The sequence below is a fragment of the Melitaea cinxia genome, chromosome Z (genome assembly GCF_905220565.1).
Source record: "Melitaea cinxia chromosome Z, ilMelCinx1.1, whole genome shotgun sequence".
NCBI lineage: Eukaryota > Metazoa > Arthropoda > Insecta > Lepidoptera > Nymphalidae > Melitaea > Melitaea cinxia.
Window position 1 is genome coordinate 11,952,410 of NC_059424.1, and position 17,061 is coordinate 11,969,470.

The following is a 17,061-nucleotide window of genomic DNA, read 5'->3' on the forward strand; positions in this document are numbered from 1 at the left end:
AATCAAGGTAACTTTCTCCCGATTTTATTTTTAAATTTTCTAATTCTATTGCGATACATTCTTCGCTTCGCGGATCTCCAAAATGTTGTATTAATAAATCTTTAAATTCGCTCCATGAAACAATATCCTCACGCTCACTGATAAGCGCGGCAGCGTCATCGACTAAGCGACTCGTTATGCTATGCATAATATAGACATTTTGTACATCACTGCCTTTAAATTTATTAATTACATATTCACATTTTCTTATAAATAAGTTTAATTGACGTTTATCGCCACCAAAAAGAGGAATTAATTTTAATATTTCGTTTGGAATCAGAGTTATTTGTTCCATTTTATTTTTGTAAAATAAAAGTTTTAAAATTATAATTATTAATTTTACACACAAATTATGTTAATAATATTTCAATGATTTTGAATTGAAATATTAAATTAATAATATATTAAACAATTTATTCACATTATTTTTATCACAAGTACAATTTTTAATATTTAAATTAATTATTAACAAAAATACATAAGAAAACCAGAAAACGTTATAATAGGAGAAGTCTTATCCCAAAATAACAAGAGACAGAAGGAAGGTGAAAAGTTCTACTCACCAACCGGTCACCAGCATCGCCAGCTCCTGGACTCCTCGATCACTGTCTTATTTATTTGGTTCGGGATTGTTTCTTACAGACCTTCGAAAGCCCAATTATTCGCTGATTTTGAAGACGAATTCTTAAGAACGAAGGCTGTAATTATTTTGAAACAATCCTACCGGCTGCGCCAGACAAGTTTACGGGAGCGCGAAAGGGCTTTTTTAAAAAAATATTACATTAATTAAACTAAAACTATTTAATTAAAAATTAATTAAAATTACAGTGGACACGTCCGAGCAGAATTACATGCTCTGGATTAATCGTTGATTTAATTCTAATTAAACTTTCTCAAGACATATGATCCCAAAGCATGAGGCAACGTGAGATATCATTTGTTATTCCTATTCCGCTGATTAAGCATTTACTTGTATTGTTCTCATGCTTTGGTCCAACATAACTAGGTAAGTAAAGATTATTTACTTATGTGTTATGAAATTATTTATATATTGCGATTTAATTATGGGCAATGAAACAGTCTTCTTATCGGGTACTTCGATATCTTTATAGATGGTCTACAAATAAATAGCAAAGTGTAAATAATGTGTAAAAACAAACGGGAATAATTTCCTTTAATTATTAAGAAGTTAATGTTGGTTTATTTGAAAAAACGGAAAACGTTGTACGACTGTACTGTCGTAGTATGTAATATGTAGCTATGTTATATTTAGTAAATATGTAGTATGAAATGTACAAAAATGGCTACAATTAAACGGCATTTCGTGGCCTTAAGAGACACCAAAAATGCTATTTGTAGCTTACTATATCTAACAGATACCTTTAATGTTTAAACTGTAAATTGTAGTGTTTGTTAAAGTATTGTAGTGTAAAAATAAAATAATTTTTTGTAGATTGTATATTTAAAATTTTTTGTTAACAGTTTAAAAGTAATAACATAATAGTTTACTAATTTAGAGACGTAGAATAAATATTTTGTTATTCCCGTGTAATAAAACGTTCTTAAAATGTATATCAGGTTAATTAGTTAAAATCAGTATAATTAAAACATTACACCGAATATATTACCAAAACAACTATATATTAATAATGAGTTTGTCTATATGCATGTATGGTTCAGAAAAAAATAATAGCTTCCAAATAGTGTGAGTGCCGTTTTCCTCAAATGCTTATCATATATTACATTAATTTATTTATAAAAAAAAAATGGTTGTCTTTATAACTCTGTTTACGGACTATAGTTTACGTGATAACGTCATAAAGAACATTGATGAAAAAATATTGCATACTGTTATGAATCGAATTAATTATTACTAAAATTATTATTTTGTATAATACAAAGAAGGAGTTAAAATATTTTTAATTATAATTTTTTTTTTTAAATTATACAGATTAATACAATTTATTTACAACTTATATACATGTGTTATATTTAAGATCCTCCAATAACGTACCAGTAGCAACTATTCGAACTGATAGCTTTGACGTCACGCGATAAGAGAGATAAATATGTCACAAGCCAACGCTTGGGCCGATCGTGCCTCTTGATCGCTTGATCCGCGCTCTCGCTTGCACGCTCAGGCTCAGGCGGTTCGTGACTTTTTTCGTACGTGCAGCAGCCGATGTTCATCGATTTATAAGACGTTATCACGTCAAAACTGAAAGAAATCTAAAACGTGCAGAAGTTGTTATTTACACTGATCCAAATGGATTTAATAATTGTATTATGTAAAGAATTAAATAATTGTACTATGTAAAAATTAATATTTTATCTTAAAAGTAATTTATATAAATATGTATGTATTTGTTATTTGATATCAATATTTCAGTGTAAATGTAATATAGATATTAATACATAAAATTAGGTTATTTATTTTTGTAGACTCGTGTTTAAATACCGTGTATAATGAAAATGTTGAAAATTAATAGTGATAGTTAAGGTTATATCGGGTAAAAATAACTAAGTATTCAATAGTAAAACTAAAATAAGAGTAATATTTCAATGCAGTGTTTTTAATAAAATTTTAATCCACTTCTAAATCTGATTACGTTAAACTTAAAGCGAGTGTTTGAGTCATTCATCAATCACTAATAATAAATGACGTTTAAAGTTCGAATAAATAATATACAAATGTTTTACCATAATTTTCGAAACTCCGACACTGGCGAATGTCCATTATTTGTCTAATTATACATTAGGGTATTTAAAATGTAAAACATTATAATGTACATTTTTGTAGGTGTTTATAATAATAAGATTGGTATTGTAAACAAGTGAACAAAGAAAGTCGAGTAAGTAAAGTCACCCACTAGGGGATTATGTATGTAATTATATTAGGATATAAGTAGTTGATAATAATCCAAAGATACGTATGTTAAACCGATGTTACATTTTGTTATTTAACTTTCGTTTAATGTTATTTTAAATTGGTGTAAGTTGCTCTTGTTTTTTTTACTACTTTTTTCATTATTTCCTTATTGAAGAACGAATTTCATAAACAATTGGAAAGTACTTAGTTCTTCTAAAGGTAATAGATATTACCATTTAATAATATTGAATCAATCTGGGGGATAGTTTAGTTTTATTTATTGTTGAAGTGAAACTTCTTTAGAATCGTTGTGATTTGAACTTCAATGAAACGAAAATCCTATAAAGAAACAAACATAAATGTATAGGAGGGAATGGGACATAATACATTACTGCTCAAAATGAGACCTCATGGTCGTTAGAAAAAATCGCAACGGCCTACATTCCTATGACTTCAGAAGTTTCACTTCTGACGTTTATGAATTGCACACACACTTTTTTTTAATTTTTGTTTTTAAATTTTAAGTCGCTTCTCATTGGTATAAAGTATGGTATAGAAGTTACATTAAGCTGGGGCTGATATTTCCATTCAAAGCTCTGTTCCTAAATTGAAAATACAATTCGTTTTCTCGTTCGTCTTTCGTCATTCGTTCTTCAAACCGTCAAAGTTTAAATTTTGAACACAAATTCGATTTCGAACATGTGTTCAAAATTTAAATTCTTTTTGTGCGAGTAAAACCATAAAAACGAATTGATTTTCGAATATAGAAAATGAGCATCATTACAGAAATTTTACTAAACAATTCACACTATGCAGGCAGGCAGGTAATTGCTATTTGAAAATAATAAAAAAAAAAATCTGCAGTAAGAGTGGGCCACTATGTGGAAAGAATACACAAAACGACAGAGAATAATCTTTTTTCGAAATTACGTATGTACGTATGTTTTGAAAATATAAAATACAACCCTACATGACGTTTTATTTATTTAACCTTGTTGTGTTGTTGTTGTGCAGTTAATCGGAGATTCCTGCTGCATATTGATGTCCTTCTGTTGCAAGTTGCACGCCCCCGGGGAGTAATCTTCCCATCCTATCCTTCTCTGAGATGTTATAGTCTCTTTCGTAGTCTTGCTCGGGTTTTTACACGCTTTATATTAACTTTACCTGTATGTTTTAACAGACTCCTTTGGACTTCATTTTGACCCACTTCAAACGTTCAGATTTCATTTAAACTTAGTAGACCAATCGAGGACCGATAACCATACCCTAATTTGGTAGAATTTTCTACTTTTTAGTTTAGTTTATTTATAAAAGCGTGTTTTTTTAGTTTTTTTTCAAACTATTATTTATCGATATACGGTACTCCGATCGTTCTTTCAGACTGACCGTCGATTCCGATTATTATAATTTCGTCAATATTATAGATAGTATATATTACGAATATTTTACACGATATATACGATTTTTCAAAAATTTCAGGGTTGTATCTTCAGCAAATTTTTGAGTCTCCTCTATGGCCATTATATAGAGTCGGCATCGAATGTAGACTAATAAATAAAATATTCTCGAATACGTGATAAGGAAAATTTACTTAGATGTAAACTCTATTAGTCACTGTTGCTCTACATTTGTACGGTTTTCAATGTTTTAAATAAAATTAACAATAGAAAAAGATTTTGAGGTTGAATAGAAAGACAATTTTTGTTGTACTTTTTATTGTTTATTATATGGAAATAAATAATAAAAATTCTTTGGTATCCATAAGAGTCAATTGAAATCTAATTGACAAAAGTAATTACTCTATGATTGGGGGATTTGTACATTGTTTGTTATTTAAGTAATTTAAAGTTAATTTGTAATAAAGATATTTTATTGAGGTTCACATTCCCTTTACCTTATAATTAATACTGTAAGAGAAAAGGATATTAAATTGGATATAACTTGGTGTAATTTAAGAGATTTGTTGATTTTTATTTATGTATTTTGAATGTAATATAAAACAAAATAAATACTACGTGGCATTTAATCATTAGGGCACACTCCGATATGCGTGTTCCTGCGCGCGGCTGTGAGCGGTATTTGCACGGGGACATCTTTTATGACAATGTTCCTGATGCAGCCGGTGAATCCCCGTCGGGAACGCACTCCTTTGACGCGTGATAACGACCGTTCGTGGCCCCCAATGTAGAGAGCAGACCGCGTGTCTGTGGAACCGGATTGGCCAAGACCCGCGTCCGAGAAGTGTCCGTCAACTCCCACCGACACCACATGACGGGACTTCACCGCTAATACAATTAAAATGCATAAATTAAAATACTTTAACGTAGGACATACTACGTAGGTCTTGTAAAAAAATTGCCTTTTCTGTTAATCTATACTGTAGGAATTTAATAATGGCGAACGGATTGATACTCATTATTTTTGATTTTTTATCATTAAAAAAATTGTCTTTGCTCGCTAAGAAAAAAAAACCGGTTTCAAATAAATCGTTCATCATCATCATCATTCCAGCCTATTGCAGTCCACTGCTGGACATAGGCCTCCACAAGTTCGCGCCAAAAATGCGTGAACTCATGTGTGTTGCCCATAGTCACCACGCTGGGCAGGCGGGTTGGTGACCGCAGGGCTGGCTTTTTCGCACCTAAGACGCTGCTGCCCGTCTTCGGCCTGTTGTTTCAAAGCCAGCGGTTAGATGGTTATCCCGCCATCGGTCGGCTTCTTAAGTTCCAAGGTGGTAGTGGAACTTTGTTATCTCTTAGTCGCCTCTTACGACACCCACGGGAAGAAAGGGGGTGGCTATATTCTTTTTTTTTTTTTTGTGCCGTAGCCACACAGCACAATCGTTAATAATAATAAATAAATCGTTAATTAAAATAAAATAAAAAATACCATGTATTCTGTGCCAGTTTCCATCACAGAGTGAAAATTTATTGCCCAATTTGTAGCTGGCGTGGAAAGGTCCTTTGCCGTTCTCTACGTTTGCTATGACTTCGTTCTCCACAAGCTCCAAGATCATGAAATCTCTTTTGCCGTGAACACTTAACAATAAACCGGTAGAGTTACGTGGTTTGATCTCCATTGAAATGGAAATTTCGTAGCCAACTTTGAAGTTTTCGAGTAGCTGAAAAAATAAAAACGTAAGTTATTACTTAATAGTCTCTCAAATACCGCATTACTTAATTTAAATTAGTCAAAAATGTTTAACATGTTGAACGCTATGAGGGAAACCCGTGGGTCTCACTTGTTAAGTCCATGGGGCCAGCTTAAAAGTTCTTATTTACAAAGAATTTATGATAATTTTTCCTTGCACTATATGACATATTTTTCTAAGCCATATTTTTAAATTGACCGTGGCTCGCGGTTATGAGGTGTCCCCCGCGGCACCAAAGGTACAATTGTGTGTCGACTACACGTTGTCCCCCATGGCCCAAACAGAAAAACTAAAAAATCAAGGCGGCGTTTAACCTGTTAAGGTTTTTCATATGAAGTTTGTTATTTTCAAAGTATGAAAACCTTTGTAAAAGCAAAAAAATGTTTTTTAAAGTGCAATAAATTGGTAAGCGACTAACTTTCAAATAGTTGCTGTGAACGTTGTTCGATGGGCCGAAGTAAACTCCATTTTCAACGTTGTCAATGCATCGCAGTGAGTTGACCCTATTCAAAATGTCAGTGACGTATTGTCCGTTCATCATTAGACCCTTTAGACAGCCTTTGAATGGTTGGTAGAAATCCTGAAAAATATTAATGTATAGGTAGGTATTACATTAATATAAGTATGTTAAACGTTTAAAGTTTTTATCTCAATGAATACGGAAACACTTCTATCAGCGTTTACATAATCAAATAGATTACTTTAATTGTTATGAATATATTCAAACTTGAAGTATGCTCCTCTAGAGAGGCATGAAATTGATTTTAAAACACAGTTTTATGTTTTAAGATAAAACGTCCTGAGGAAGATTGGTGGTGAAAAGAGTATTGTTATATTTATTTTCAAATCATATTGAAAGAGCGCTCCAAATAAAGTTTTTATTATCATAGGTTGCCTTTTTTTAGATTTGCCTGTAATTTTAATATGTATAGATAATTACCATAAGGTGTTCGCTAATACTATTGCTGATGTTCCATAATCCTCCATAGTAGTACGGCGGAGTGAGCACGGCGGGAGCTTGGCACGTGACGCTCGTCTCCCCTATCCGCTCGCCATCTACAGTCAGCTTGCCGTGTCCACCGTTCCGTACCAGCGTTGCCGTGTGCCACTCTGTGTCGTTATATGTTTGGGTCGATACCACCATACCAGTTTCGCCACCGCAGTTGAATGTGAAGTAAATCTTAACAAATTAAAGATAGTTTTTGTTATGGGTAGGTATACAAGATATATAACTATTTATTTTCATTGTTTTTGGACTATTATTCAGATTCGCTTTCAAAGTTTTGTAAACCTTAGCTTCCTTCATATAGACGGCGAGGAACTGTCCGGGTGAACGCTCCGCTGCCGCGTAGAACACGAGACCGCCGTGTTCGTCAAACGTGCGCAGTGTAATTGTTAGGTCAAAACCTTCCAATTGACGGCCTGGCAGCTTGGCGTACTCGATGCGACTGTCGTTTTTCGTGCCTAGAAAAATTTAATTATCGTGTCACGCTTTTTCTAATATTAACAAAAATATATCTGAAATGTTTGTGACAATCATTTTATTATTTGCGTAGAAAAGATACTTATAAAATTAAATAATTACAGCAGTTATTACAGTGGTTACAGTTATTCCATAACACACAATACAATCGTGTACTCTCATGCAAATACACGCACATTCACACAAACACATACACACACATACATAGACAACAGACGCACACAAGTACATACACGTAGACTAACATATGCACTTAAAATCGTTTAAACTCGAGAAGGGAAGAAATTTAAATAATTTAATTATGTTACAATTTTCTTTCTAATATATGTAACTACATCATGTTAAATCTCTAAACCTTTGTTGTCAAAAGAAAGTAACGAGCCGTTCCCCAAACCAGTGTCCTGGACTTCTTACAAGGAAGACTCAACCACAATGATTTGTATATGATTCAGAAATAGTATATCAGGTTTTTTTTTTTTGTAATATTTAATTTTGTGCTCTCTGTGTAATTAATTAAGTATATTATTTACTATGAAATAGTCACTTTTAAGATTTATTAAAAGTAAATCGAGTGTGACGTTTTGGACGATAATTGAACTTACCAAATCTGTATCCTTCTTCAGGATCACCAATTGTGTATTGTTGGTCGTACGCAAGTGCACAGCCAGGTTCAGGTAGCGGAGGTGGCAGTTTAGTGGTAGTTGGTGGTTTTGCCGTTGTAGTAGTAACAAATGGTGCCTTCGTCGTTGTTTGAATTGGTGGAGCTTCGCTGGCTATAGTCGTCGATGGGATTGTAACTGTTGTCTCCTCACCGTATACGAACGGCGAATCTGTTTATTTTTAATTGTTTATAATTTTAACCATGCTATGAGTTAATTTTTGCTTGTTAAAAATACTATAATTGATTACATTTTAACACGACACTTCTAGTCAAAAGTTTTTAGTTAACTGTACTGAAGTCAATTTTATGAGCTTAAATTGTTGTTAAATATTTATTTTGATTATATGATGATTTATATTTATTTACAACTAGCTCTCCGGGCAGACTTCGTTCTGGTAAAAATTAAATAAAAAAAAAAAATTACATTTAAAATCTACCGTGGGGTAAGGAACATACAAAAAAAAAATTAGCCAAATTAATCGACCCATTCTTGAGTTATGCGCTTAGCAACATTCATTTGTATTTATATAGATAGATATTTCACAGCAGGTTTTGTTTAAAATATAATAACATCAAGTTACCAATTTTATTAGTGACTTCTTCTTCATCAGAATCAACGATGCTGGGCGTGGGTAGCACGTCGCCCCGTTGGGGTACGGGCCATGCATTGGAATCTATTTGTTTAAATTTATCAATCTAATATATAAAATTCTCGTGTCATGGTGTTAAACATTGAACTCCTCCGAAACGGCTCGACCGATTTTAATAAAATTTTGTGGGCATATCGGGTAGGTCTGAGAATCGGCAAACATCTATTTTTTATACCCCTAAGTTATAAGGGCATAACATATATGGACATAACATATATGGACATAACGTATATGGCAAAACAACGTTTGCAGGGTCAGCTAGTCTCTATAGAAAAGTCCGTTTTTATGATGAGGATGTGACGTTGTTTAGTATCAATAATAGTGATATCGAAATATTAAGGCGCGCACAGTGAAAGTAAATAACTTGTTGTCTAGTAAAGCGGACCCTAAAAAAATATAAAAAGAACTAAGAGCGAGATTATCGATGAACTAGTTGGCATAGTTCACCAAAGGAGCGCTCTTCTCACCTAGGTTGTTCGCGAACTATATATACAAGACTACTATTCTTAACAGCCGCACAAATTTTTTAGGCAAAATTTTAATAGCTTTGAAAATCTTTAGAATTTGTGCGATTTTATTTTTGTGTTACCCACACATTAGGAAATTCTAAACATTTGTTAAAATCATATCAAAAATCGACCGTTCCAGCGGTCTTTGCATATCTCTGTTCATAGGCGCACAACGTTTCTACAAAAAGCTTGGTAAATTCTAAATAAATCTTCTGCAGATGAGTCCCAAATGTTCTAAATAATCTGACTTATTAAACCATATAAAACCTTTCTTTTATGAATATGAATTGGCATTTTGTCCTACTGGCCACTTTGATCTCAAATATTTCCTCTTTAGTTAAGAATTCCAAATTCAAATTTATACAGCTATTAACTCATGCATTTGCGTTTCGAAAACCGTATTAGTTTTTTCCTCTTTTGTTTTTCAAATTTGCGTCAGTTAACAAAATGGAAAACTTGAAATATTGTGTTATTTACGAGTACAAGTTCCACCGTGGCACCAGTGCTGCAGAAATGGCTCGAAGGGTTAATGATGTGTATTGCTACGGTGTTTCAAAAAAAACAGTACATTTTTGGTTCCAACGTTTTCGTTCTGAAAATTTTGACACGCAGAAGCCCCCGTGGACGGTCGGAGACCAAAGTTGATAATAAAAAATTGAAGGCTATTGTGGAAGTGGGTCTATTACAAACACGCCCGAGTTAGCTGCAGGTTGCGCCGTTAGTGATAATACTGATTTAATTCACTTGAAGCAAATTGGGAAGGTAAAAAAAGCTTGAAAGGTGGGTACTTCATGAATTGAGTGAAGCAAACTGACAAACGCGCTTAGACTGCTGCTTTACATTACTCAACCGGCACAATAATGAAGAAATTTTAAATAGAATCATTATATATATATGTCATCAAAGATGGGTCATGTACGATAATCGGAAGTGCTCATCGCAATGGCTGAACCCTGGCGAGGCAGTCAAATCCTACCTCAAGCGAAAATTGACTCAATAAAGTTATTTGTGAGCGTTTGGTGGATCAGCGCCGGTGTCGTTCACTACAGCTTTCTTAAATCTGGCCAGACGATTACGGGAGTGCCATGTTTGTTGTTTTGAAAAGAAAATAAAAATATTATTCATATTTAGTTGAAATTTTTTATAGTTTTTCAATTTAATTAATCTTGGAGTTATATTATATTACTACGTAATCAATTAATTATACGAGCGAAGTTACTAAAAATTTAAAGTTTCTGTCCCTTTCTTTTTGGAGTTTACTCCTTAACAATCGATTTTCAATATAAGGCCCCTCGCTATGAAAAAAAAAAGTACGAGGCGTAAAACCTACTGAACGAATGACCTCGCTACGTTTCTCGTTTATGTTACGCCATCTGAACCCGATTAATAATATATATATATATATATATATATATATATATATATATATATATATATATATATATATATATATATATAGTAAGTCTTATTTATGCCTATTTAGACAGTTGATCTGAAGGAGTAAACTCTATTCTTGCGTCGGATAGGAAAAATAAGATACCAAACAAATAGCTTAGAGAGACAATATTCCGTCTGTATACCGAATAATATATTTTAGTACCTGGGTGGCCGAGTAAATCGTGTTTTGTGGAAATCATATTTAAATACGAATTTTATAAAATTCGTATTTAAATATGGTTTTTTGATTGATAAAATATGAATATGTTCAATTAAAAATATGAACTGGGTATTTAAATAAAAAATCATGAGTGCAATTAGCAAAAAAGGAAAAAAAAATCGATCTGGCGACACCGTGGTCCGTTGAACCGGTCTTGTCGGTCGATTCCAACCGGCCGATTTCCCACCTGAGCTATTACAAATTTATTAACAATTGCAAAATTTACCTTTATATTGTAACGAAATTGTAGCCATTTTTTCATTGTCTAAAAACAGGGATAAAACGACATTATCTAAAAATAAATCTTAGCTATGTCGATTTATTGCCCCCGAAATCCCCTGCATACTAAATTTCATGAAAATTGTTGGAGCCGTTTCCGAGATTCAGATTATATATATATATATATATATATATATATATATATATATATATATATATATATATATATAATCGTTTAATAGTATTAGATAAATAAATAAATAATTCTAGATAAGTATCGCAAGTCATACTAACCAGGTGGAACACCTCCCGTGGTTGTAGTCTTACCACACCGTCCAAAGGTGACACTGTGGTTACTGAATGGTTCTAGTAGGTTCAAAACTCTTCCATTAATGGTAGCATCTGCGATGCATCCTTTGAACGGCGTTTTAGATCCTACCTTACCGCCTACCACGTAGCCGGGTTGGACACCGCCCACGAATAGCACTCCGTCTAATATATGTAGCGGTGCTGGGGCGGAATCAGTACTGTTGAAGACATTAACAAACAAGTAAAAATATGTATCAAGTATTTTACTTTAAAAATTCTTGTTAAAACATTGTATTAAAATAATTATGAAAGTTTTAAGGTGTTCTGTTTGTTAATTTGAAAATGGTTAAAAATGTACAATATTTGCGTACCTAAAGTAGTCGAAGTCATCGACGACAAGTCTTAAGGCTTTACTGCTGTGGGTTACGGTAACAACGTGCCATTGAGAGTCATTGTAGGTGCTCAGACCCGTATCTAGACTTTCACGTTGACTCATCAAGACTAGAGTTCCTGAAATGATTTCAATGTAAAATCAAATGATTTGTTAAAATAGCTAAAAATTTAAAGTTCGTATAAAAGCAATAAATGATACCTTTGATAAGCGATAGTGAAATACTATCTGGTGTGGCCATAGTTTGAGTTCGACTCACATAAACAAATAGCAAACCGTCTGGACTAGATGTTTTGAATTTAAGAGTTAACTGTAGATTTTCCGTTGTTATATCGACAAAGCGAAGGTAACTATTTTCTCCAGAGAAGGATACGAGCGATGCAAACTAAAATAAAATTCAAATAGTTGTTGAACTCAAATCATATATATGTTCATAGGTACAGTACTTGTAACATAAACAATTTTTAAAGTATTTGATTTTTTGATATACCTGACATCCGTAAGCTATTCCTACTGATTCGACGTTATCACTTAAATCAATATTAACGCCATCTATACTTATTTGTCTTAAGCATCCATCGAAACCTTTACTCGTTACATGTATAATGCCCTTATTATTTCCGCCGAAGTTCATTGTGTCTAACGAAGTAATTTCCTTAACATCTGATGTCGATACCATTTTTAATATTTCGTTATCAACTCTTAATGAACAAGAAGTGAAATATCTGCCGGCATCAAGTCTGTGCCATTTGCCGTCATTGTATGTCTTCATAGTGCCAATAATCACCATGTCATCGGGATTGCCGAGTGATACCTGAGGAAGTTAATTATTGACAGTATTTTGTATTTTACATTAATAAATAAATTTACTTACAATAACTGACCTGCAGATAAACATGACCATCTTGCATCTGTATAGAGAAAAAGTGTTTATTATCACCCACTAAGTATATCAGTCCATCTGGAGCGTATGTTCTAAAAAATAGCAACACTTGGTTCTTCTGCGATCCAAGATATCCTCGGCCTGGCATTATAATATGAGAACGTCCATTAAATCGGTATTCTTGAGGCCCCGATTGAGACGATATTAACTTATCCCTATAAAAACACGTAAAATTATAATTTACATATCTATTACAAGAAAATAATAATAATTTAGTTATTAAATGCACCTTTGTCTAGCTCCTTTCAAGTTAGCAGCATTAACAAAGTTCCACAGTCCTACGGGTGTATCGCCTATCATCAATTCTTCAATTTGACCCTCGAATGCTGGGAAATTAATACCTTGCAATTTTGCATCTGATGGTACTCCACCGATATAAAGTTTGGATTTTTCTCGATCTAGATTGAATATTGTATGTTGTCCGGGTAAAACTGCTTCTTTATCGTGTATTTTGTCAGTACCATTGTCGAGACTTTCGCGAATCGATAATTTGACATTGCGTCCCACTCTGCAAATATAAAAATATTTAAAGTAAGAAATAACTAAAATAATCAAAAGGCTTGTCGTATTTTACTTTACTTATTGTATTAATTACCTGTCAACAATAACTTGGTACCATCTGTTATCAGCCACAAACTTCTCACTACCAATTCGGGCCGGCTCGCGACCTGACTCAGCGCTGTCACCGATGTCCATCACTAAGTAAGGATAGCCATTTTGTACTCCTAAGACCATAAAGTCATCCTACAATGAATAACAATATTATTAGACACGATGTCTTAAAAACGAAAGTAACAGATTATGCATAAAAGCAGTAATACAAGATAACTTACCGATTTAGTTCTTCTGAGCATAGTGTCTTTCGGATTACCTAAGTATAGAATGAAACCATTCTTTTCATTTGTCCGGAAATACGCAGACACGTGCGTAGAAGTGGACATTTCATCTACGGTATCAGGTAGACGAGGCTGTAGAGTTGTTAGGCGGTCGAATGTAACTCCTACTGGTATACGATTAGTTACTGTGCGTGCCTATGGAAACGAATTCAATAGGTTATTAACATCTAGTTTTCCCTTCATAGTCATGATATTTTATCAATTAAGTGAGGTAGGCATAGTAAGAAATTTCGTGCTCAAATTATGAAGCAGCCCGACTGCGGTAGTACTTCGACCTTACAGAAGATTACAGCTAAATAATACTGTTTTCAAGCAGTGTTATATTCCTGGTGGTGACTACAGCTGCGGTGGAGAATCGGGGATAAGTTCGGCAACGCGCTTGCAAAGCTTATGGTGTTGCAGACGTCTATATACTACGTTAATCGCTTACCATCGGGTGAGCCGTACGCTTGTTTATCGCCCTAGTTATATAAAAACGAAAAAAAAATCCTTACTTGCTCAATAAGAGACTTAAGTTTTTGAAGTTTTTCGTCGGCTACTTTACGACGGTTTTCGAGGTCTTCTTGTTTCATTTTAACGGTACGATAAATAGAAGTTATATTTGGTCCCATCTCACCTATTTTACTAACTGAAAATTTAAATGTAAAATTTAGATGAAACAGTGGGCTGAATTGAGTAAATATAAACAAATATAATTGTAGTAATAATAATAATATTTGAATAGATCATTTAACTGATTAGTCAAAGTTAATCAATCAAGTCCACCCATTATCCATTTACAAAAATAACGATTTGGTTGTTATTTTACATTATGTCGATAATACTATTTAAAAGTATACTTACGTAAATTTTCAATGTTTGCAGTCATTTTCTGGGCATCATCGGCCAGTTTCGGTAAAGTTTGAGCCCATTCCTTGCTAGAGGCTAAATCTTTTCCCAGTTGCGACATAATCTCTTTGGTTGATTTTACGGTTTCAGAAACTTTATTAACTTTTTCCTTCTCTTTATCGAGCGATGTCTGTGGAGCGTTTGGTAAGGACCTAAAATTAAACCACATTGGTCACTTTTTATGGAATAAAGAACGAATTTTTTGAAATTAAGTAAATACTTTTTTGGCAATGTAATTTTTATCTGTAAATTAATGAAAAAAAGTAAATTTTGCAATATTTATAACTACGAAACTCACAATTGTATAGCATTATTTTCATCATCAGCATAAGCAAGAGTAGAAGTAGCATTTTGTAGTCCTTTTTCTGCTTGAGTTAGGTTGGGTCGTAGCTTTTGTTCCACGTTTGTAAGTGCTAAATTAGCACGTTCTGAAAGTTCAAGAGAGCGTTCTCGGGCTGGCGATACACTTGCATTTAATAAGTTATTCTGTAATAATATATATTATAAAGCACGTTTAATAAAATAATAAACTTTTGGACTTTAAAATTTTTGGAAGAATAAATTATTATCAAATCACTTACAATTGTAGTTACATTTGCGACTGCTGCTTCAGCTTCATCACTGGCTTTTTTTGCATTTGAAATTTCTTGGACAATAGATGAATAAGCAGAGGCTGCACTGTAGGCGTCTTGAGTTCGAGTGTTATTATTTTCTCGTTCAGCTAAAGCTCTTAGACTATCAGCCTAAAGTGGAAAAATAAAAACGATATACATTATTATGTTACACGTGTACATTAAACATAAAAACTCATTAAAAAAAATCTCACCCTATTTTTTATGTTACTTGCATGTACTAGAGCTTCATCTGTTAGATTAGTTAAATTAGGTAAATCATCTGCAATTCGTTTCAAGCTATCTTCTGTCTCGTTGTTAGCAGAGCTTAAATCTTTTAAAACATTTACGGCATTTTTTGTAATGCCGTCTACTATTGAAGTGAAGAATGTTGCATTATTGATATCAATAGCGGCATCAATTAAGTCCTTCATAGCGGCTCCATTTAATTTTGTAACTGACAGAACTTTATTTCCGAATTTTGATTTTCTGAATATAAAATAATATATTTGTATTTTAATATTTAGAAAAACGTGCTAGTAGAAATGTGAATTTTGGATTTTAATACCTGTTATTTTCGTTAAGTTTTTCAGCTTCTGAAGCAGTATGGTGAGCAACATCAGTGTATTCAAGCATTTCGTGCAGTTTCTCTTTTAGTTCTCGAGTAGCGTTAATGACAGACTCAAACTTCTAGAAGATTATAGACAAAGCTTTATTAGTAGTATTTTCAAAATTTATTTAATACTAATTTTAATAATATTATATTTTATTACAAAAAATACTACCTTTATCTGCTCATTCACAGGTTGCACAAAGAGATTCATTCTTTCTATTTGTTCCGAAGCATTTGCATACGCATTGAATGCCTGTTCCTCCTTAGGTTTTAAATCTTTTTCTGAAAATTGATATTAATTTATGTAAAATACAATTGTGTTGAATTATTATTTGTAATGTACTGAGAACGGTTACCGAGTTCGAAAAATATTTAATATTATCGTATTTTTACCAGCTATATCGTTTTTGATCTGTCTCGCTTCTTGTAGTGCACTATCGACTTTCGGTTGCTGACTAAGTTCAAGACCGGTAGCAAGTTCGGCGACATGTGATACGACATCTTTGGCTTTTCGTCCATTTTCGCGCACTGAAGTGAGGATTTCATCTGCGGCATTCTTTAAATCTGCAGCTCTTATAATTTGTTTATCACTGTCAGTTGCAGCAAATTCAGCCTATAAATTTTTATAAGATTTATATATATCCTACACGATATTCAAGAAAGCTATTAAATATTATTTGTATATATATATATATATATATATATATATATATATATATCTACTGATTTTACCGATCGTAAGAGATTTTTGGCATTAGTTTCAAGTCCTTTAACAGCAGAAGTAACTTCTCGTAGATCTACATTTCTTAACTCTGTGATTCTTGGTTTTAGTAATTCAGTTTGATTTGAAATGTAATTAAGTCGCTGTGTGGTGAAGAATGTATCAGCCTTGTCCTTAAAAGAAAAAAAGGGTAAGTTCGCTAAAAAATAAAGTACTTTTTGATACAATATACAAGTTGAGCTTAAACCATACCTTGAAATCAAGGGTTTCACTTCTTAATAAGTCGTTTAGATCTTCTACAGTAAATATAAGGGCGTCTGTACAGGAATCACATTCTAAACAACCTTCTTGTGGAATTAATACCCATCTGCAATGAATATTTTGTAATAATGTACAAATATTTTTGACGTACATAGTTTGAAGAACAAGTAATAAAAGATTTCATCTAAAC

At 32.9% G+C, this 17,061-nt stretch overlaps 1 protein-coding gene and 1 long non-coding RNA gene across 2 annotated transcripts in view; one reads left to right on the top strand and one right to left on the bottom strand.

The window, feature by feature from the left end:
- Positions 1–462: 462 nt before the first annotated feature.
- LOC123668356 lies at positions 463–17,052 on the top strand. The gene is made up of 3 exons (XR_006745567.1): positions 463–1,045; positions 12,182–12,186; positions 17,040–17,052. It is a non-coding gene; the product is annotated as an uncharacterized LOC123668356 (long non-coding RNA).
- LOC123668355 (laminin subunit alpha) overlaps positions 4,607–17,061 on the bottom strand; it is a 41,486-nt gene continuing 29,031 nt past the window's right edge. Inside the window, exons 38-62 of the mRNA XM_045602093.1 lie at positions 16,863–16,977; positions 16,622–16,783; positions 16,283–16,502; positions 16,062–16,171; positions 15,845–15,966; positions 15,492–15,765; positions 15,247–15,408; positions 14,964–15,151; positions 14,621–14,817; positions 14,272–14,405; positions 13,715–13,912; positions 13,477–13,625; positions 13,111–13,389; positions 12,823–13,036; positions 12,429–12,752; positions 12,140–12,323; positions 11,919–12,057; positions 11,533–11,765; positions 8,785–8,877; positions 8,145–8,372; positions 7,351–7,523; positions 7,000–7,239; positions 6,478–6,639; positions 5,798–6,029; positions 4,607–5,193 (exon numbers count right to left, since the gene is read on the bottom strand). Of these exons, the coding sequence (XP_045458049.1) occupies positions 4,931–5,193; positions 5,798–6,029; positions 6,478–6,639; positions 7,000–7,239; positions 7,351–7,523; positions 8,145–8,372; positions 8,785–8,877; positions 11,533–11,765; positions 11,919–12,057; positions 12,140–12,323; positions 12,429–12,752; positions 12,823–13,036; positions 13,111–13,389; positions 13,477–13,625; positions 13,715–13,912; positions 14,272–14,405; positions 14,621–14,817; positions 14,964–15,151; positions 15,247–15,408; positions 15,492–15,765; positions 15,845–15,966; positions 16,062–16,171; positions 16,283–16,502; positions 16,622–16,783; positions 16,863–16,977 (4,795 nt within the window). The 3' untranslated portion in view covers positions 4,607–4,930. The remainder of the gene's footprint in view (positions 5,194–5,797; positions 6,030–6,477; positions 6,640–6,999; positions 7,240–7,350; positions 7,524–8,144; positions 8,373–8,784; positions 8,878–11,532; positions 11,766–11,918; positions 12,058–12,139; positions 12,324–12,428; positions 12,753–12,822; positions 13,037–13,110; positions 13,390–13,476; positions 13,626–13,714; positions 13,913–14,271; positions 14,406–14,620; positions 14,818–14,963; positions 15,152–15,246; positions 15,409–15,491; positions 15,766–15,844; positions 15,967–16,061; positions 16,172–16,282; positions 16,503–16,621; positions 16,784–16,862; positions 16,978–17,061) is intronic.